The sequence below is a fragment of the Choloepus didactylus genome, chromosome 9 (genome assembly GCF_015220235.1).
Source record: "Choloepus didactylus isolate mChoDid1 chromosome 9, mChoDid1.pri, whole genome shotgun sequence".
Taxonomy (NCBI): Eukaryota; Metazoa; Chordata; class Mammalia; order Pilosa; family Megalonychidae; genus Choloepus; species Choloepus didactylus.
The window spans coordinates 24873793-24896934 of record NC_051315.1 but is presented as its reverse complement, the minus strand read 5'-3'; the positions used below and the strand labels follow the sequence as shown (position 1 = coordinate 24896934).

The window sequence follows — 23142 nt, the reverse complement described above, 5'->3', positions numbered from 1 at the left end:
AAATCTCTTGTCCTTGTGGAGCCTACCTTTTATTTTTATTTAGGAAAAGAACATAACAGAGAAATTTATTTTATTATTTAGGTAATATAGCCTATCTCTCCTGACTTTTTGGGAGCTTTATAAAATTAGTGCTTGTGGTTTCTAAGGAAAATTAATTAGAAATCTTAGAGTAAAGCTCATGCCACCAATGTCTATACTTTTTGATATCACAAAAATATTATCGAGAGTTTATTACACACATGCCTCTAAGATAAATTAATATCCATAAAAGTAATTAAAATTATTTCAATTTAATCAAATTCCAAGAAGAGATGTTTTATGGTCTTCTAGCACATATTCAAAAGAAAGTTAGCTCTCTCCTAAGAATATTTGATTTTCTCAAAGATTCTAAAACTTCAGAATACACATTATATATATTTTCCTTAAAGTATTTTCAACACTGAAAACATTATTTTAAAGCTGTAATTAAGTATTAACCTATTTAAGTTCCTTTTTCTTGTACAATGTCATTTTCATAAGCTCTTTTCTTTTCTTTCCAAAAAGATTAATTCCAATTTATCTGCTTAGTTCTTAGAACGTAGGTCAATATTCTCATCTTTTTAATTCACTGGGCAGGAGCCATTGAAATTAAAACTTTCCACGAGTCTGGCATATGGAAAGAAAGTTTTAGACCTAAAAAGTCAGTGAAATTATTTATGATCATTTATTAATAAAGTGCATACAGCTTTCAAACTGATCTCCCATTTTGAGTCTAAGGAAGAAAAGTATGCAAAATGTATAATAAAAAGCATGAATAAATATTTCAAGCGTGAAATTATATAATAATAATATAAATAGTAACTAACGTATTTAGTAGCCACTATGCAGCAGGTATTGCAATAAACTGAATTCTAAAAATAATCCTGCAAAGCATTTATTATTATCATCTTCATTTCTAGATGGATAAATAGGGCTCAGAGAAGTTATATAATGATCTCCTCTTTAGCTACCAAGGAATTAGTATCTCTAGCAGAGACTTCTTTCCTGAAATCAGACCCAAATACAAGCATACAAATTTAATGCGTCCAGGACTAAACTCCTAGCATTCCCTCATGCCAGCTCTTTCACAGTCACCCCATATTAAATGATGGCAATGCAACTCTCCCAGTTACTTAGGGCAAAGATTTAGTATCATCCTTGCCTTCTCTCTTTCCTCACAGTCCGCATAAATCCTGATTCCTTTACCGTAAGACAGAGTTTCTCAACCTGGCACTGCTGACATTTGGAGCCTCATAATTCTTGGTTGTGGGGGGCTGCCCTGCACATTGTAGGATGTTTGGCAGCACCCCTGGCCTCTACGCACTAGATGTCAGTAGCACCCCCCACTCATGACAACCAAAGAATCTCCAGACATGGCCAAAAGTCCTCCGGGGAACAAAATCACCCTGGGCTGAGAACCATGCCTTAAATACATCCACAATTTAGCCTCTCCTCACCACTTTCCCTGTCGTGACTATGACTCAAATCCATTACCAGTACTGTCTTTTATTTCTAAGTACTCTCCTAACTGGTCTCCCTGCTTCTTCCTTGCCCTACTTTGGAGTATTCTCAATTGAGCAGCCAAGAATAATCCTGTTACAATCCTATTTTGACCTATAAGGACCTGTTGGATCAGCCCCCCATTCCCTCTCTGACCTCATCACCTATTACTCTCCCCAGTATTCCCTCGGCTCCTACTCTGGCATGCTAGCCTCCTTCTCTTCCTCAAATATGCTCCCACACGCCTGCCTCAGGGCCTTTGCACATGTTGATCCTCCAATTAGAAGGCTCTTTGTCCAGTTATCCCCATGTCCAGCTCCCTTACTTCCTTCAGCTCTTTATTCAGATTCCTTCCTCAGTGAGGCATCCCCCGGCCAGCCTATCTAAAATGTCAATTTCTCCCCCATCCTTCCATATCTCTCTTTCTTGTTAATTATTTCTTCTTAGCACTTATCAACCTCTAATACCCTCTCCATTTAAATTACTGATCATTTTTATTGTCCTGTCCACGAGGACAAGGGACTATCTGTTTTATTCTCAATAAAGTTATCTCACATGCCTGTAATAGAGTCTGGCACATAATATGAACTCAACAAGGATTAGTGGAATGAATGGACCCCTTAGATGCAATTCTCAAGCATTTTTTAAAGACACCACTTGTTACCATGGCTTCAGAAACCATGATCTGTTCATCTCTACAAAGGAAGGAGACAAGGATAGTTATACATTCACGTAAAACAACAAGCAACATCACTCCTTATCTGATACTCTTGCTGACGTGATCCTGCTCTTTTGGCCCAGATGACAGAATGCCTGACACTAAATATAGATCAGAGGATGTCATCACAATGTTGACAGACATTCTGCAGCCTACCACATCAATGACCCCACAGCCTACGTCTCACCAGACTTCAACAAGAGAGAAATCTTCAGCAGCATAATCTATCACTCACTTATTATTCATCAATCCGTTGTTTTTCCAAAGCCAGGCCTCACTAACAAATGTCTCTAATTTGAGTGACGATGACTAATATCTAACCTGTTGATTCAGGGGAGAAAGAAACAAAACAGATACAAACAGCTTAAATGGTAGACATTATAATCTGAACCCCAGAAAATGGTTTCTAGCTTTCTAAAATAAAGTGTATTGATCTGGGTCTCCATGGAAATGTTTTCACATTCCAGATTCCAGGATCTGAGTTCTCAGATTTGATAACATACTCCAAAAATGCATCTAATTTCAACTGATACATTAAAAAATCAAAATGAAATACAATAAACACATCTATAGTAGGTGATAGATTCTAAGTTGTTGAGGTCATCTTGGAAGGTGATGACCCAGAACTGGTCCAGGGGATATGACTCCTCAAATAGACTTATTGCTTAAATTAAAACAACGTTGCATTCATGTAAGCATTATTTATAATAGCAAAAAAAAGAAAAAAACACTAGAAACCACTGAAATGCCAAGCAATAGGGAAGAAAAGATAAAGCAAAAAGGACAGAGAAAAGAAATTATTGAATAAAAATACAGAAGAATAATATGCAACTCTTTAAAGAGAAGATTGACCTATGTGCATTAACATGTATCGTTCATCAGGGCATCAATAAATGAAAAAGCAAACTTCAGAACAGCAAACGAGCCCATTTTTAATGAAACACATACATGTGCATGTGTTGCAGTTTTCTTGGCTGCTCAAGCAAATACCATGCAATAAGTTGGCTTAAACAATAGGAATGTATTAGCTCATGGTTTTGAGGCTAGGTAAAGTGTAAATCAAGACATCATCAAGACGATGTTTTCTTCCTGAAGACTGGCATTCTGGGGCTGGCTGCTGGTGATCCTTGGTCCTGGGCTCCACTGTCCCATGTGGCAGTTCTCCAGTGCTCTCCTGGTCTCTCCCTTCACATGGAGTTCACAGGGATCCAAACCATTAGACAAACAAACTTTCCACAGATCCTTCCTGCATATCTGCATTTCCAATCCTGACTTTTGCTGAAATGGCTAACCAGTTCCAAATTCAGTTAAACCTTTACATAGAGCCCTATTATCCAGGGACTCGCTTTCCAGAAGCTCGGGGAGGTCCCTGATAGAACTACTTCTGGACCTAGTCTCAGAACACACTATCTAGATAAGCTCAGAAGTTTCCAAACCATCAATTTCTGGTTTCTTTATGCTTAAAGAGTCCACTTCTCAGCTTACCTCTTTCCTCTGACATTTCACTATAAACTAAAGGAGAAACCAGGCTGCACCTTCCACACTCAGCTTGGAAATATCCTCACCTAAACATCCAAGTTCATCACTTTCAAGTTCTACCTTCCATCTGACATCAGATCTCAATTTTGCCAACCGTTCTACTGTTTTAAAACAAGGATCACCTTTCCTCCAGTTTCCAATAACACAGTCATCACTTCCTTCTAAGACCTCATCAGAAATACTTTTGGCATCCATATTCCTAGCAACAGTTTCTTCAAAGCAATCTAGGCTTTTTCTATCACGCACCTCACAATTCTTCCAGCCTCTACCCATTAGCCAATTCAAAAGCCATTTCCACAGTTTTTGGTATTTGCAGTAGCAGCTCCCCACTCTCCTGGCACGAAAATCTGTTTTAATTTCTTTGGCTGCTCAAGCCAATACCATGCAGTGGGTTGGCTTAAACAATGGGAATTTATTAGCTCTTGGTTTTTATGCTAAGAAAAAGTCCAAATCAAGGCATCATCAGCATGATGCTTTATTCCTGAAGGCTAGCATTCTGAGGCTGGCTGCCAGTGATTCTTGGTCCTGGGTTCCTCTGTCACATGGCAATAGGCAGCTGTCCTGTGCTCTCCCTTGTCTTTTGGGCTACACTGACTTTCCATCTTCTCGCTTCCCATGTCTTTCTTTCTATCTGTCCAAATTTCATTCTGCTTATAAGAACCCAGTAATAGAACTAAGACCCATCCTGATTATGAGCCACACCACACACCTTAACTGAAGTAGCCTCATCAAAAGGTCCCACAGGAATGGATTAAGTCTAAGAATATAGTTTTCTGGGGGTACAAAGCTCCAAACCACCATAGCATATATGCACATATATGTATGAATTATATATCTTCACATCTGTCCTTCTCTATCCTTCTCTACCCTGCTTCCCACTTTTTGAAATAGTCATTTTATTAAACTCTTCTCAATTACCTACTCTGAGTGGGACATCTTTTCTTAACAGAACCTTGATTAATAATAATAGCAATAATCATGTGTATGTGTATGAGCATTGATTGTGATTTATATAAACAAATGTATATACAGATATACTGGTATGTGCAAGGACATTTTCTGAAGGATATGTAAGAAATTGGAAAGTGTGATGCATGTTCTGAACTTTTGCTTTTAATTTTTAAAAATTTTTTCTACTCTCTAAATTTCTGGCCATGTATGAGGAATAAAAGTATAGTTAAAAAATACAAGGGAAAAACATATATCATTCCCTTTTCATTGGCACTCTAAGGATGGAAAGAAGCAAAGAAAACCTGGAAAATTGAATCCAATGACACAGACAACATTTTGAACAACACAGTGTGTCTGATGGAGATGATTCTCACTTCTGAAACTTAAGTTTGAGATTTTCCCAAGTATTCCTTCACTGTGGAGTTAGTCTGTACATTGGATTAGTCTCCCTGCTGCCAAAGCAACACCATACAATAGGTTGGCTTAACAACAAGAATGTATTGGCTCCTGGTTTCAGAGGCTAGAAGGCTTGCTTCCTCCTGGCCAGTGCCTTCTGGCTGGTGGCAATTTGGGGAGCACCTTGTCTTTCTGTCACATGACAATGCACACGATGGCGCTGTCTCCTTTCTCTTCCAGGTTCCATTGACTTCCAGCTTCTGGCTGCTCCCGATGGTGTCTTTCTCTGGATCCAATTTCCTTTGCTTATAAGGACTTCAGTCATTTGGACTAAGGCCCACCCTCATTCTGTCTGGGCACACCTTAACTAATAACATCTTCAAAGGTCCTATTTGCAAATGGGTTCACGCCCACAGGACCAGGGGTTGGGACTTGAGCATGCCTTTTGTGGGGGACATGATTCAATACCCAATAGCCATCTTATTCCAACAACCTACTTTTAGAAAAGCAGATGTATGTACACACTTTGCTTCAAAATAAGCCCATTTTCTCAAACATCTCATTTGTGTTTCAAATTTGCTACTTTCTATTTTAATTGCATGTTTTTGAGAATTTTAGATAAGGGAATAGTCATATAAATGTTTTTATTTACCTTTGACAAAATAGTCTCTTGTGGCTAAAACAAAATAACTCCATTTACAGAAATGAAATATTTAATGTTTAGAACTATTTCCAAAGTTTCCTAAAACTATTGTGAGGAAAAAAATGCAAATCACTAATGTGGTATTAGAACCTACAATTAAATTAATTTATAGAGGCTTTAGTGCAATTAAATTTCCTCCAGACTGCATCTCTAATGGTGTTGGGTTTTTAACTTAATATACTTTAAAACATAATTCAGTTCCATTTTTGCAAAGTCATTTAAATATTACAAATATTACTTTTATACATATTTCTTTGGTGATGCAATAAGTATGTAATCTATTTAATTTACAGATGACGAGAACAAAATGAAAATCCTTTGAGGACCATAGATCTTCTACAACATCACATATTCCAATTCTGTGATATTAAAAGTATAAGTTATCGTATTGCAAGAATGGACTTTTGAAACAGTAATAAATATTTTAAATGATCTGATTGTGAGACTTGAAGGAAGTTAAAATCCAAAGCAAAGTTAAACATCAGAGATATAAAGAGCCAAGATGTTTGGGGGTTCATAATTTAAGTTAATAAATTATTAGGCTTTGAAATTCAATTTAACAGATCTTTTCCACAGCCAAATTACAGAGATATTTGGAGAAGAACAAAAGTTATATATAAGACTCCAAACCTCAACATATGTACAAAGTATTGCACATAATATGGTTAAGTACCTCAAAAGACATTAAGATAACTTTATAGTCACAATTAATGAGAAAAGTTGTGAGGATCATTTTTCATGCTCCAAAACCTAGATATATAGAATCTGTGCTAGAAAGAATTTAATAATACGTAGCTAACTAGTTGGAATCCTGAAAGAAAGAGACACATACAGAACTGGTCCAAAGCGTTTTTAGCAGATGATAAATCAGGTAAATTCAGATGTCATTTTTGCAACAAATGAAATCTCTGACAAAGCAGAGGCAGATGTAACTATGGAAATTATAATTTTAATTATCAGTAACATGAAAATTCAGAAGTATATCAAGCATCATTGATGGAGATGACAGTTATGCAGGAATAAAAATCAAACATAAGCTTTACAATAAAGAAGTATCTATTTTTCCTCTCAGGATATTGTTCCACTGTTCTGCAAAGAAGAAGAAGCATGGAAAGAATATTCTTCTCATTAACGAAAATGGGACAAAGGAACAGCCAGAACATGTCTACCTGGTTTCCAGATGAACTGATTATCCTTCTTGCCTTCCAGATGAGCTGCATGGGACAACAGGAGAGAAAGCAACAGGAACAGCTTCCTCACACTCCTCCATACCCAGTGAGTCACAGCCAGATCACCCTTTGGAAACATTCTTCAGAAATTTCAGCCTCTTGACTTGCCTATTCCTAAAAAAAAAAAAAAAAAAAAAAAGTCAAATTTCTTTAGTATGGAAATTATAAAAACTCACTTTGCCTGCTTTAGCACGATGGTATCACAAATTGTTCCATTACCATAGAAGGGAAGTACATAAAATATAAAATATTAAATTTTTAAGGTCTATAGTTAAGTTAGCCACGTTTTCTATCCTTACCCATTAAACCGTCATCAATTCCATGAATTTCTCAGGCCCTCAGTCAGTGTATTTTTTAAAGCAGGGTTGGCAGATACCTGATGTATCCCTGTCCTTCTACTCAGCCAGCTCCTATACAAAACAAGTCCAAGATAGGGTGATGAATGCAATAAACATAATATTACTAAAGCGGGATGGAAAGATTGAGGAGGAGGCAAGCAGCTCTTCCATGGCAAAAAAAAAACAGGGAGAAACCTCACAGAAGACAGAATTTGAGAAGGCCCTTAAGGATAAGGGGTTGAAAGAGGCAGGAGAGGTCTTTCGGGAAGAGAGAACAATAAGGTGTTAATATGTACTTTGTGTTTGGGGACTGGCAAGTGGACTGGGATGAGATTTAGAACACATGTTAGGGGCCACAATTATAAAAAGCCTTGAATGTCACGTGGGGTTTGGGGCATCATTCTGTAAATAACAACAATAATAAGAGAACAGCAAATGACTTTTAAATAACTGGCACCAGTAGGTATAACATTTTACTGGTGGATGGTGCTAGAGAAATTAAAGCCAGTTAGGAAACTACTTAAGTAGTTCAAGCAAATATTGAAAAAGGAAAAGATGAGGAGATAATTGAGAGGAAGAATAGGGGCTGGATGAAACAGACTTAACAACTGGATGGGCTGTATGAGGGGGAGGGAGAAGATAAAAGGACAGCAAAACTGCAAACCTTGATGACTGAACCAATGGGATTACCTTTAACAAAGAGAGAAAATAGGAAGAGGGGCAGGTTTGAGAAGACCAAAAGAATTTACTTTAGAACATATTAAATATTATGCATCTACAGGATATCTAGATAGAATTTTCCAGAAGACAATAAGAAATTTCTACCTCCAGTTAAGAAGATCTGAGGTAACTTACCAAAATACATATATTAGGAAAATACATAAAGAAAAAGGATTGAACTATAAAAGGATTTCAAGGGTACAGGTTAATGCCCCTATGTACATACCTGCAAAATTACTAACAGTAAGTGGCAAATCTGACTCTGAACTTCCTAGTGACCAAAGGAAAAAAAAATTCCACTATCATAATCATGAGTATAGACCTAAAATATACCTTTTTTCCAGGAGAAATCATTGCCCTGCTCCAAGGACTAGTGGAATTTACCCCAGGAGTCCTCATAAATACAGATGACATACTGTATTGCATCATCAAATAAAACAGACAATGGCAAGCTGTATACAGCAGTCTCGTGGCACCCCTAGAACTCTCCAAGGGTACAGTGGCAAAGTACATATCAGTAAAAATGATTCTACAAGGAGCCAAGCAATGAAGATCAAGTACACAGCTCTCTGTGACTGACTTTACCCAGGGATGAAAAGAATACTTGGAGAAGGAACCAAAGGCTTTTGTTCAAATTACTATATTGCATACCAATATTCAGAACAGTAAAAGCGGAATGCTCTGGCTGAAACAGAATAAGGCCCACTGGCTTGACTGTCTGTCCGTAAGAGGGGCCTATTGGATGATTTCATGGAATCCTTGAGGCCGTATTGAACACAGTTCTAAAACCTCCACCATAGAGAACTGAACTGGCCAAATTTCTCTGTGGCAAATGTCTAAGAGTGTGATTTATCACAACTGTGCTTTTGCTAAAGGTTATGCAAACTGGAAGCTAAATGATACTTTATTCTAAGGTTACTGATAGCTCATATGATATTTTCTTGTGTATCATAAAAAAGGTGCCTCCTTCTGAAGAAAAATATTTAAGTTACTATATTATGTTCAACCTTTTTTGTTTTGGCCATGAGATCGTTTCCAGAACCTCAGTGGATAGTGTGAACACATACAGAACCTTGCCAACTTCAAGGCTCACAGGCACACTCATCGCCAGCAGGAAGCACACCCCACGCCCCTCCCTATTCCCCAGGTGAGGGGACTCTGTCCACATTCAGAGGTGCAGCTGCAGAATAACTAGAGAAGAGACTCAGGAGACCCCAGAGAATGGGTGAACCAGTCAGTGTCTGCTCTGCAGAGTGGATAAGGCCAAGGGCTCAGGTGTGGGCTAATGTGGGAAGAGGCCCCACCTTTCAGCCAGGAGCCCTGGAATCTCAGCTCCCACCCACAGGCTCCCATATAAGTTAGCATCCCTCTAAGACGTGAATTGCATCCCCTTAGATGAGGCATTTTTGCCTGTTGCACACCTGAACACCCATTTACACACATGCACACACACTAGATAAGGATACTTCATATTGCTAATGGCACAGTCACATGTTTTAAGAAGCAACACAGCAAGGGTTGGGTTGAGAATTGTACCATGATATTTTAAAGTCTTTTAATGGATGGATGGTCACACCATTTCTGCTGAAAGGAAGGCTGAGAAAGTACCTGAAGCTAGGCCAGTATTTTCCTCAGAAACCAGCTGAGGATTTTCACCAGCGCACACACAAAAATGGGTGATTGATGCCCCAAATTCAGTGTAATATAGATCGATACAGAAATTTTAGTTTTGGACATTTTCAAAAAGATGTCATTGCCAATTAAGTCACTGAGGCAGTTGAAAAAAATCTAAATATCCTACAAAGCACATTAGTTGAAAAATAAACTCCTGTGTAACCAAAGAAATTGACCTTCTATATAATTATGGATATAAGTCAATTCAATGTAAGAGGACTTTTGATAAAAATGATGATTTGTGTTTTAGGGTAGTTGATCCTAAGCTATCATCCAAAGTTAATAAACTAATTAGCAAGTATGGCTGGCTGTCTACTGAGACTACTCCTCTTCATGACACAAAATCATCAGAGTGTAGGAGACGACTTTTCCAAGTCTCGTTAGTGGGAGACATGCATCCAGCTTATCCAAAAACATATTCAAGTATTCAAAATGTAAACTGAAGAAAGGGAGGACCAAAAGCATACTCTACTCCAAACGGCTGTAAGTGAGAAGGCAAAAAGAGATTTAAAAGGATTAGGAGTTCCAACGAGATGCCATGAGCTGGAATAATTAGCCAAGGATTCATAGATGAATGTTTTGTCTACATAACTAGGTTGTAAGCTCCAGGCAAATGAATTTTGCATCAATATTCTGGCTCTAACTACTAAGGCTAACAATTAATATTGCTTTAACATAGGCTGTTAAGAGCCTCAATCTTCTTTTAGGCTTCCTCATCAGTCCAGAGTCCAGTACTGACTCTGCAAAAGGATCTGACGACTTTCATGTCCCTTTTGTGTTCACTTAAGCTGAGACCCAACACTCAGTAGAAGATCCCTGGGCACCGTGGCTGGTAGAGCCTCCTGGACTCCCAAGGGGAGGTCACAGTATCTCCAGGCTGTCAGTGACTAGCAAGGAATTGTGCCAGCAGGAAACCTAAGACTGACCTTGACAAACAATCCAGAGTACACATCTTGAAGGATGCCACAGCAGCCTTCCTCTGAAACGTGTCCACGATTTTTAGTATCTGCATTTCCTAAACTTATTCTATGACTCATGACTTCCCTTTTCCTAAGAAGCTTGAAGGCAGAGAATGGGAAACTATCTTTGATGGCACTTCCACCATCTTCCATGCTGCATCTTTATATACATAAGTAAAATGGGCCTCTGCTGAGTAGGGGGAAAGAAAAGGATGGAATTTTAACCCAATTTGTCTAATGCCACTAAACCATGTGGCCTCTCTTTCCCTCAAATGCCTGAAACTCACCTAACTTATTCCTTGGAAGACACTGGAAACCATTCTAGGATCCATTCCTTAAAAAGCTATACAAGAGTTCCCAATAAACAAAATGAAAGGAAACAAGGAACAATTAAGAGATTTCACCCCTCTGTTTGTATAACACAAGTGAAAAAATGCAAACAACTAGAATAAAAATATATTACATAGGAAACACTCTACCCACCCACTATGGCATGAATAATTTATATTACAAAGGTCATTGAGTTTCCAAATCAACTTATTTACTATATAGCTTAGCATCCAAAATTTATTCGCAAGGTTAGCTCTAAAGTGATGAATACTAAGAGAAAGATAAAAGACAGTTTCTCCTTTTAGCCTCCGTTTTCTAATCATTTAAAAGCCACTCAAACTATGAAAAACATGCCTTATGCTTTATATGCATTTCATTTTCCTTTAAATGCATTCTTATCATGGAAGTCCTGGAATACTTCAAGTTCCCAAACTTTAAAAAAAATGAAATAAAATTTTAAAATCTTCAAATTTGCTTCCAGCCATAAGAGACAGCAATGAGTGGGAAAAAAGCAAACTGCGATTGTGCATATCCCCACAGCAGGGCTATCTCACGGTAAATGGGCAGGGTGGATGATTACATACAAATGGCTCATGAAGAGGGTCCGGCTGCTCAGGCTGGGGCAGGTGACAACCACTATCAAGACTGACACAAGGACTAGGACAGCAATTCCAACCAGTTGCCTACTGCGAGTAATTATTAACAATACTACTGGAGAAACCTCACAAGCATTTACTTTTTCCCAACTGTCTGACTGATACTGGGCACCCCATTTCATCTTTCATAATGTGCTTACCGTATGTTACTAAATACAAGAGACTGTCTGAAGTACTTCATTACATTCTTACATATCCTTGTGAAGTTATTCATATTACCCCATTTTAGAGATGAGGAAACTGAGGCATTGAGGGTTAAGGGACAAGCTCAAAGTCACTGAGGTAGTAAGTTATTTGCAAGCAATCTCAATTCCTATTAAGAAAGGTTTTAAGGGTTGTAACCAAATATCCACACAAGCAATTTTTTGTGTCCCTGAAAACGTAGATTCTTTACCACCCAATATGGGTTCTCTCAGCAGCTTGTGTGAGGCAATGTACATATTATTTCACTTACTTCGCACAATAATACCAGGAGCAAGTATTCCAATTTTTCAGGTGAAAAAGAGATTGATCATTAAGGATGTTAAGTAATTATTCCAAATTCACAAAGCCAGAAAGTGTCACAGCTGGGTTACCAAAGAAGTCCCACATCACTGCTTCCATCTACTTCAATGCCCCACAGCAAGTTAGCCCTGACAAGTCACCTGGCCACCGAACCTTGGGGTTCTGTCTACAAAGGGAAGAGGGCAGTCATCCAAAAACCCTTAGGAGGATAAGGATGGAATAAAAAAATGGGTGGGAAGTGGGTAGATGAGAACTGACAGAAAGTGGGCACTCACTAAAGGTTGCCAGTTTTACTATTGTCATCGTTAATTCAGAAAAACCCTTACTCCAGTGATATATAAGGAACGGTTTGAATGCAATCCTGCCCTGCAGCAAAGCATTGGGAGATGATTTTTCAACCTCCTAATCTTGTGACTTTGTACCATATTTCTGAAGAGCTGAAAGCACACTCTACCCAGAGGCCCATTAAAGATTCACAATGACCGTGTGAAGGAGAAAACAGGTATCATCATCTCTATTTTATGAGGGAGTAACCTCTGGCCCTGCAATGACATGAAGCTCAGTAACTTCTTTAGGCCTTTTAGTCACCAGCTTCATGCTCTCTGCACCTCACTCTACAGACTCCACAGTGACACTTTCTCCAAGTAACTGAAGAATCCTAAATTATGTCAAATATAAGCCTGTGGTGCATGTGAGCATACCATAAAAATACACAGTCATGTGGTTTTCAGTTTTCTGTACTAATAATTGCAGTAGGTTTGAACCACGTACTAGAGCCGCAGAAAATTTTACAAAATGCTCACACAAGTATTTGATATATCTCTGAAAAAACTTTTGCTATGGGAGATCACTAGATAAAAAGAGGGCTTGAAATAGGTTTCCCCAAAGCTTCAAAACTACAGCTTGGTTAACTATGGAAGGTATTGCTATATTCTCCATTTTTTTTTTCTAGAACTATGATTTTTTTCAGGGAGTCCACATGCCCTCTTTTAAAAAAAAATCACATTCCCAGATTCCCTTGCAGCTAGGGTGGCCACATGACACAGTAATGGTCAATGATTTGTAGACAGAAGTATGGGGGGGAGGAGTCCCCTTTCCATTAAAAATATAAAACCCTAAAGGAGAAAGTGTGGTCCTTTTCGGTTGGCCCCTTTCCTATTCGCCTGACTGGAACCCAGATTCAATGCCCAGAGGTGTCAGAGCCATTTTGAGAACATGAAAATGAACACCATCAGCTAGAGATGACGGCGCTGACATACAGAAGCCTGAGATGCTGAAGACATCGTGGACCTGCAGGAACTGTCCCAGATCGCCAACTTCCAAACTTTTTAAAACTTTGTGTTTAAGCCACTCATTGTGTGTGTTTTCCATTGCACAAACTAGAAAACAAGTCCAATTCCAACAGTCTCCATGCTACTAGAGGCAGTGAGTCTATTTATAGACTGATTTGTATGAGTGTGCCTCTATGATTCTACAGATTAACACACACCTCGTCATGTGATCCAAGCAACACATTGACAGTCTCTGCTAAACTTGAACTTGGATGTTCCTTTTTATAGGCAGATGAGGTTGGTTTATTCCCCACATTAGCTTCTTCAGCTAATACATACATTATTCCAAGAAAAGTACCTGCCTCTGATGTCATTTCTCATAAGAGACATCCCAGGGAAGAAAAGGGCCCTTCATTTATGATGAACTACAAATAAGGGAGAAAGGCAGGAGTTACTCTGGTGGGCTGCCTCAGCTTCCCCAATGAGAACAAATCCATTCATATACACAGATTCCAATGAAAGCAAAATATTTACTGAGCTACCTTCTATGTAGTTGCCAACCCATCCCTGATTCTGAAGATATTGTGGACACTTTCTTGTAATTTTAGAACCATCTCTCCATCACCTCATGGGAAATCCTCTTTCCAGCACTCCCTGGAGTCTCTGGTTGTTGCTCAGATCTTCCACCACATCCTCCTTCTTGATCACTTTCTTCACTTGGGGAACTCTCTCCTTTTACTTTTTTAATCTCTTGCTGGCCACTTCTTCTCAGCCCCCTTTTCTGGTATTTTTTTCTCCTCACTTTGATCCTGGCTAAGCCCACAGAAAAGAAGAAATCACCTCTTAATTTCTCTCGTTTTACTCACTTATTCCCTGGCTTTAAACACCATACCCCACAACTCCCATTTTCATACCTCCAGTTCTGACTTCCTTCCCCAAGTTGTACATCCAACTTACCACAAACATATCCACTTAGTGTCGGACAGGCAACTAACTCAGAAGCAGCATACACAAACCAGAGTTCTTGGTTTCTCTCCATAGCCTACAGCTCAGTTCTCCACCAGTGTTCCCATCTCAATTATGCTTCCATTCTTCACCAGCCCAGAATCCAGGGGTCCTCCTTAAACCCTTCTTTCTCTCACATCTCAAAATCAGTCCATCGGCAAATCTGGTTGTCCACACCTTCCCAGTTTATCCAGTGTCAAGTCACTTTCCATCTCCTTCATCACTGCCTTCCTGGTTCACCTAAGTTACTGTAACAGCCTCCTCCCTGGTTTTGCTGCGTTAGCTCTTGCTCTCCTTCTATTTACTCTCCATGGGAAAAATACACTTTTCTCCTTAAAACCCCCTAGTGGCTTTCCATCACAAAATAAAATCTAAAGACCATGATGATTTGACTTTTTGCTTATTCTACCTGTTTTCTTTTTCCCCCTACATTGGCTTCTCTGCCACAGCCATGCTGACCTCTTTCTTGTTCCTCAGGGACATACCTTCTCAAGGTCCCTGAATTGTTGTTCATTCTGTATCCATATGGCTTGCTTCCTCACTGTGCCAGTTTGAATGTATTATGTCCCCCTAAACACCATTATCTTTGATATAATTTTGTGTGGGCAGACCTATTAGTATTGATTAGACTGTAATTCTTTGATTGAGTGTTTCCATGGAGATGTGACCCATACAACTGTAGGTGATAACTCTGATTGGATAATTTCCATGGAGGCATGGGCCCTGCCCATTCAGCATGGGCCTTGATTAGTTTACTAGAGCACTATATAAGCTCAGACAGAAGGAGTGAGTTTGCTACAGCCAAGAGGGACACTTTGAAGAATGCACGGAAGCTGAGAGAGTAGCTGCAGATGAGACATTTTGAAGACAGCTGTTGAAAGCAGACTCTTGCTCCAGAGAAGCTAAGAGAAGACAACAACTCCAAGAGCAACTGAAAGTGACCTTTTGAAGAGGAGATGCAGTCTAGAGAAGAATGCCTTCCCAGCTAATAGAGGTTTTCTAGACGCCATTAGCCATCCTCCAGTGAAGGTACCCGATTGTCGATGCATTACCTTGGACACTTTATGGCCTTAACACTGTAACTGTGTAACCAAATAAACCCCCTTTTATAAAAGCCAATCCATTTCTGGTGTTTTGCAAAAAGGCAGCATTAGCAAACCAGAACACTCACTTTACAATCCACAAAGGCCCTTGAAAGCTTTCCCAAACCACCCTATCTTCAGCACAGCTGTGGTCACTCTCTAATCCCTTGAGGTTAGTTGGTCGGTCTGTTTGTTTCTTTGTTTGTAATAGTTACAAGAGATCAATACCTGACAATCTAGTGAATACCTGTTGGCTTATTTATTTATTTTCATTTCCTCTACTAGTATATAAGTACTTTGTTTTGTTCACTGTTATATCCCCAGGGCCTTGTATATTGCATGGAAAATAGTAGCTGTCCAATAAATATTTGCTAAATGAATAAATGGATTATTGAATCTACATTTTAAATAATTTTCTAGTCAAGATTTCTTGATCTTAGACCATACTTTTGATAAAGATGCTTTTGCAAACAATGAAAGGCAGATAGATAGAAAAGCTCATCTACCTGGAAAATTAGACTATTTCAAAACATAAAAATCATTTCTAAAATCTCAACACTTAGAACACATAATTCATACATACAAGTAAAGGGGTCTTATCCAACACACTGAACTATCTGCTTCAGTTTAAGATACAACTAACAGTGCTAATTCTCATTTAAAAGAAAATCATATATCCAAATTTCTTGGGTGAACAAAGAATCATTTACTTTTTTAAAATACAAAATGGCCTCCAAACACTAAGTTTTATGCCTCTTACAGAAAAGGAATAAAATTATGGAATCAAGGAAACACAATCTATCTAAAATTAGCAGATTCTAAAATGTATGGTTTCCTACTTCTCATCTTAAGACCTTCCCTGCATTGTTATTCAAAACAACTATCACTACTGAATATTACACTCCTTCAATCAAAGATATTGTCAGAATAGAGTCGAAAGGCTATCCTGGAGGTTGCTCTTACGCAAGCTTCAGCTAGATATTCCAAATGGTGAAAGTATGCCAAGCCCTAACCAACAGTAGTCCTGAAATACCTAGGTCCCTACTGGGGACTCTATAAAAGTTTCACTCACTAAGTTTATTTTTCAGAAATTTAAATCTCCAGACTGTTTCTATGTCAGATAAGTCCCAAAACCCAGATAAGTTCCAAAACCCAGAGGCAACAGCCTCTCCAAGAACATCAACCAGATGCATTCCTCTTCCCCATAATGTCGACACCCCTTTTCAATAGGAACAAATTAGGGTGGTCACTGCCCAGATATCCCTGAAGACTGAGACAGTCATCAAATGAGAGGGAGGAGTAGCAACAGACAAGATAGGATTTAACGAAGGATTACGAATACTGAATCTTTATACAAATTTATATATATATATACTTAGTTTCTAGGGTATTAGATCACTAGAAGGAAATAACTGAAACGGTGAAACTAAAACATAACACTTTGAAGTTTGCTCTGTAGCTACTTGTTAAATTGTACTTTGAAAGTTATCACTTTTCTGTAAATATGTTATATTTCACAATAGAAAATGTGAAAAAAAAAGATGCTAATTCTCGAACTTAAGACAAAAACCATTGATTAAAATGCGTGTTTATCGTATCAACTTTAATGGCCAATATAATTTATTTAGTTTACAGATAAAAAGAAAATTATTTAAATTGAGAACAGTAACAAGTTATTTCTTAAATAGAATTTAAATTAGGTTTCGCACAGGCCAATAGTAAACTTTATACCTTTAGGAATTTCTCTTAGTTTGAGATTCTGAATTCTCTCCTCTGTGCTCAGTCAAGCTAATTTAGTAGTTAAGAGATCCTGCAAATCATTTGGGTTATGGAAAAGAGCTAAAAATTTCCTCCTACTTTACAAATAAATTACAAACATTTTACTCAGCCACCTCAAAAGATTACAAGAGTAGAGAAGTTCTATATTGTTCATAGTTTTTAAGACTTCAAGTAGGAGAATCTATATCATTTTTATAAAGTAGGAAAAATGAAAGTTAAATAGTTTAATGGGGATAAAATGAAAAAAAGACATAAAATACTCACTAAAGAAAGAACAAAATATATGCAATCCTCTATTTGGAGGAACTTACATTAATCATTTTAGAAAAAATGCATTCAATTTGAAAGCCTTAAATTCTGAAAGGGTAATGGAGTTGGTAAAATCTCCTTTGTAGGCATTTTAAGAAAAAAATATAGATACATAATAGTGTTCATCCATAGTCCATTCTGTTTGAAGGGAAAAATTTGATAACTTCTTTTAACTGAATTTTATAAATAAATATGATAATATTTATCTTTACTTATTTTTTAATACATATAAATAAATAGTAACTCTAAGAGTTTTGCAAGACTTCAGAATAACTAGAATGTGTGAACATGATAACATCATAGTCCCAAATGCTACTGGCCTTTGAAATTTAAAAAATACTTAATTACTCAATATTTTGTGCAATGTAAGATTCTAAATATTTAATGTAAGGAGAATTATTCAGTTAACTGTAAATATAGCTTTGGGTTCTCTTGATTAATTATGTACCTACTGTAACAAAGGAACTTACTGAAATACATCTCCACAGGTAACATAAAAATAGTATGTTTATAAGCCAATAAAACTTTCTACAGTCTCTTCCATAATCTTGTATATGTGTTCACTTATTAGAGTTGGGTACTGACTATTAATAAGGTCCTCATCAGATTCAGAAGATCTGATGTACTCTATTTTCATCCTATCTCATCCCTACTTCCAAAAACATTGAAGTGATATCTGAAAGAGAGCAATCCAAATTAAGGTGAAATGCAAAAGGTGTTTTAATTCATTTTTTATTGTATAAACCACAAGGAAAATTGCAAGAGCATGTTTGACCAATGGAAAATATATTATATTCTTTCAACTAACATCTCCAAGGTGTTTTTCTATTGTCTCTAGACGTTTTAAATAGATCAACAAAGCCTGAAGGCAGTTGTCTTGAAGTATATTTCATTTACCATGTTTCTACCTTAAAAAATGCAGTACATTCATTCAATCAATACTATCTACCTTCAATTTCACACAAACAGGCAGAAATTGATAATACTAAATATAAAGCCACTCTAAAAATACTATACCACATTATTAAAAGGTGGGTGTGTTTGTATGTGTGTACATACACACTTTAAAAATGACAAATGGTCCAAAACACAAAGCTGAAATTTTAAGAGTGATTGCTTTCTCTCAGAGATAAAAAGAAAAGTTCACTGGGTAATCTGGCAAATTTCCACTGGAAATTTTACATTTAGAAGTTTAATTACAAACTTAGATAAGTCGATTATAATGAAAGGTATCTCTAGCAAGGGAGCAGAGACAGATGCGTCATGAATGCATTAAAGAAAACACCAGAGAGAGAACTTTCCATCAGCAGAAAGATTTTAATTAAACAGCAATAGGATGTATCTCTTCTGTGAAATGATATTACTGTTACCCACAGTTCATTAAAACTATTTACAATACATCACATTGTTTGAAACTATCGCACCCTGGAAAGTGTGTTTAAACCTTTCACTCTCAATTTTGAGGGCAGAACACTCTGAGTATGGAAAAGGGGAGGATCCATTGGAGAAATGCAGGAATGGAGAAACATTTGTTTGCCTATTGTCCTTAGCAAACCAAAGCCAAGCCAGCTCCACACTGCATGGAATCCCACAGGCTTCTTTGTGGCCGGAGGAAGGCACAGGAGTCAAATGTGCCTAGTACACTATCCACTGAGTGTGACATAGTGATCCACTGGGGCAGCCACAAGCATGGCTGATAGCTGCATTCAATCTTACGATGTCTGTACTTTTAAAATTCTTGGCATGAATTAAATTATTTAATCTAATAAATTTAATTTAATAATACTTGAAATACTAGGTTGTTAAAGACTGAAGCAGTTTCAAAAGCTTCAAATATATCCAGATAAACACTGCAGTAGCAAAACAAAAGTTTGTTCCTTGAAGGCAGGGACCTTGTTTTTCATCTTGTATTCCTAACTTACAGCCCAGCATCTAGACATAGTAGATGCAGAGTAAATGTTGAATGAATGAATGGATGAATGAATGAATTGAACAGGTAGAGCAGAGTACACTCTATTCTAATAAAATTATAATGAACAAAAGTAAACCTGTGACAGGAAAGTCAAATAAAGGCACAAAATCAATTCCCAATTACACCCCCCCCCCCAAATCATTGCAAAAATTCCCTTCTCACTCATTTTCTTAGATAACTAACATTTACCATTCACCTAATCAACACTACATTTCTTGAAACATTTTCTAGATTGTTGCCAATTCAAAAACTGGAGTGAGCACCCAATACTGGAAGCCCCAAAGAGAGGAATGTTTCTGGATATGACAAGTGTGGTTTTTCTTAGCTAGGGGGAGAGAAATGAAGCTTAGAAATCCGAAGGTCAGGAGGAGCTGGCTGTGAGAACAAAAGCAATAACCGGATGGAGAGAAAAGAAATATCAGAAACTTCTTCAAAACTTTAAAACAAAAGTGATGCAATCTAAATACATTAGTGCAAACATAAGGTGAGCTTACAAAAAACTAGGTAAATGACAAAATGAAACAGGCATGTACACAAATGCTGAAAAAAGAAATCTCGCTCCTGTCATGTTGGGTACATTGATGGGGAAGCGACAGTGGCACCCACCCCATAGATGCATATAATATTTGTTGGAAACCATACGGAAGAGTTCTACCCAAGACTCATCATCCAAGATGATCAATCATATTAGCATGGAACTGTATATTTAAGAGGCTAAAATGTGTGATATGTCACCTTGTGGGTCATTTGCATCACTTTGCTCTGGAGCCACAGATGCTCCTTTATTTTCCATCTGCTTCAGAAATGCATGTCATTGGTCATGAGCAGAGTTCTGAGGAAACTTAGAGAAAGGGGCACACTATAACATACCTTGGCCACTATTTAAAAAACAGTCACGTGATTCTTATAGATGATCAATAGTCTTATGTGAAGAACACTATTTCTAACTGATGATATCTTCCAGGGGTGGTGTCTTCATAATTTTTGATATCTTCCCTCAACAATTTCAAATACTTACCATTGTCTTGCTAACCCTGCTCCTCCTTGTTCTGGTTTGCTAGGCTGCTGAAAGCAGATACCATAAAATGGGTTGGCTTTTAGTAATGGGAATTTATTAGCTTACAGGATTACAGTTCTGAGGCTATGAAATTGTCCAAATCGAGGCATCATCAAGACGATACCTTCTTCCTGAAGACCACTGCTGGTGATCCTGGACTCCTCTGTCACATGGCAAGGCACCTGGCAGTGTCTGCTGGTCTCTCCCTTCTCTTCCAGGTTTCGTTTCTTCCAGCTTCTGGCTTCCGTGGCTTCCTCCTCAGTTCTGCGGCTTTCTCTCTGTGCTTCTGTGGCTTTCTCTTTTAGCTTCTGTGGCTCTCTCTCTGAATTCCATCCTCTTATAAAGGACTCCAGTGAGAGGATTAAGACCCCTGCTGAATGAGGTGGGTCACATCTTAAGATCCCACTCACCAAAAGATACTACTTACAATGGGTCCACACCCATAGGAATGGATTAAATTTAAGAACATACTTTTCTAGGATACATAAAGCTTCAAACCATCACACTCCTCTTCCTCAATAGCATAGCAATTTTCTTGAACCTTCCAGCTCTCAAGCCCCAGAAGAAATGAAAGGTGAAATCGATGCTAAGACATACATGAGAATATTGATAGCGATGAAACAAACACTTGAAGGGTCAAGTAATTAAAATAATGTTAGAAGAGACCTTTAGAACTCCAAGGTTCTCTAATACCCTTAGCAGTGACTGAATATTTCCAATGACAAGTAGTTCACTCAATGCCCCACAATGCATCACATTCCATTTTCAGATAACTCCAAATATTAGGACATGCATCTCAGCCAGGAACAGTTGTTTTCTTTTCTTAATCTAAAGCCTTTGATCATGGCTAAAATATGGCTCATTTCTTCTGTCATAGGATAAAACTCTAAGTCTCCTCTTTTCTAGCCTAAACATGTCCATCCAGTGCTTTCAACCATTCCCCGTTATTCATGGCTTCCACGTTATTCAGCAATATGACCCCTCTCCTTGTACACTCTCCAGGAGGTGAAGGGCAGGACTCCGGAAAAGGGCACCACACAGTGGTGAGCCGACAGCAGCCAAAATTCACAGCAACTGGCAAGGTAAAGGGTATTTGGGTGCGGCACCAACTGCCCCAGCAACAATCTTAAGCACAGGAAAAAATACCTATGCACAAAAGTGTTCACAGCTGGGCTATTTGTGCTATTAATGTTAATAAGAAGCATGGCAATGTTAATTAGAAAGGCAGTAACTTAAATGCCTACTATTGAGACATGATTAATTAACTTTGTCAATATTCTCAATGGAATATTGTGAGGCCTTATTATGGAGTTACAAAGAGTATAAAAATATCAAAAAATGTGTATGATACGATGTTAAATTAAAAACTCTCAATATTATATTACATTTGATTAAAATTATGAGGGGGAAATCTATGCATCCAATATTTTTGGAAGAAATACTAAAAAGATTAACAGTTGTATTTGCATGGTAGAAATACGAGTGATTTTATTCCCTTTATCTTATTTTATCAAGCATTTTAAAAATATAGTAACGAATGTGTGCAATTCAGGAATACCTTCATTTTACAGATTTTTAAAAGAAGATCTAGAAAACACTGTGTGTACCTAACACAAAACATGGCCCAATTCAGAGCACATATTGAGTGCTTAATAAGCATCTCTGCCTGCTTGAAAAGGCTAACACAGTGAGGCCATTTTGCTGCACTGTGTGGATTTTGGCAATTTGTCAGTGAAACGATGTTTTTCCCAGGAAGGAAAACAATCTGCTGCAAAAGAAACTTTAATGACTACTTTAAAAATGGTGTTGTTTCCCCATGTAGCCATTCTTCTCATAGTAGAAAAGAGGGGCTGTGCCTTTCCTCTCCTTTGTGATCCACAGAGCTCATCTAAACACGGAGTTACCATCAAGTTTTAATGGAAATGCCTGGAGCAAAACAGGAAACAGACCTTTTGGTTTCATGGGGTATAAAGAATCAAGACTTGTTGCAGGATAATTTTTATATCTTTTCTCATGAAAATTAAAATAAATGTAAATGATTCACATCTTTCACAAAGGTAATAGCTTGATTTTTTTGGGGGGAAGTTCTTCCTATGTTCGATAAGGAAAGTTAAAGTCAGAGACTGAAATGTCTACTCCCCCCACCTTCCTTTCCCACGCCTCATAGTTTTACTACCAATGAGAACTTCTTTCTAGCCCCCTCAAGCCAACCCAAATCTGCTGTATTATCTTCTCCCCCCAACATTCTATGTTCCAATTGGCTCTCCATCCAGAAAACTGCAGCCAAATTCTATCACAGTTATACACAATGCCGCAGCTAACCGCCAGCTGATTTCAATTAATATTAGATGAATTTCTAGTGCAAAAGGAACTGAATGGCTCCTTAGGTGCTGGTAAAATCCCACACACATCTAACTCCATGATATTATGCC

At 37.8% G+C, this 23142-nt stretch overlaps 1 protein-coding gene across 7 annotated transcripts in view; it reads right to left on the bottom strand.

Moving 5' to 3' along the window:
- The window catches only part of THSD7B (thrombospondin type 1 domain containing 7B), a 952777-nt gene that overhangs the window by 756972 nt on the left and 172663 nt on the right, over positions 1–23142 (bottom strand). For 6 of the 7 annotated variants that reach the window (XM_037848906.1, XM_037848908.1, XM_037848910.1 and 3 more), the window contains one exon: positions 6995–7168. In XM_037848906.1, coding sequence (XP_037704834.1) covers positions 6995–7133 — 139 coding nt within the window. In that variant the 5' untranslated portion in view covers positions 7134–7168. Of the gene's footprint in view, positions 1–6994; positions 7169–7353; positions 7452–23142 lie in introns of those variants that run through there. The other variant, XM_037848909.1, reaches the window with a different exon arrangement.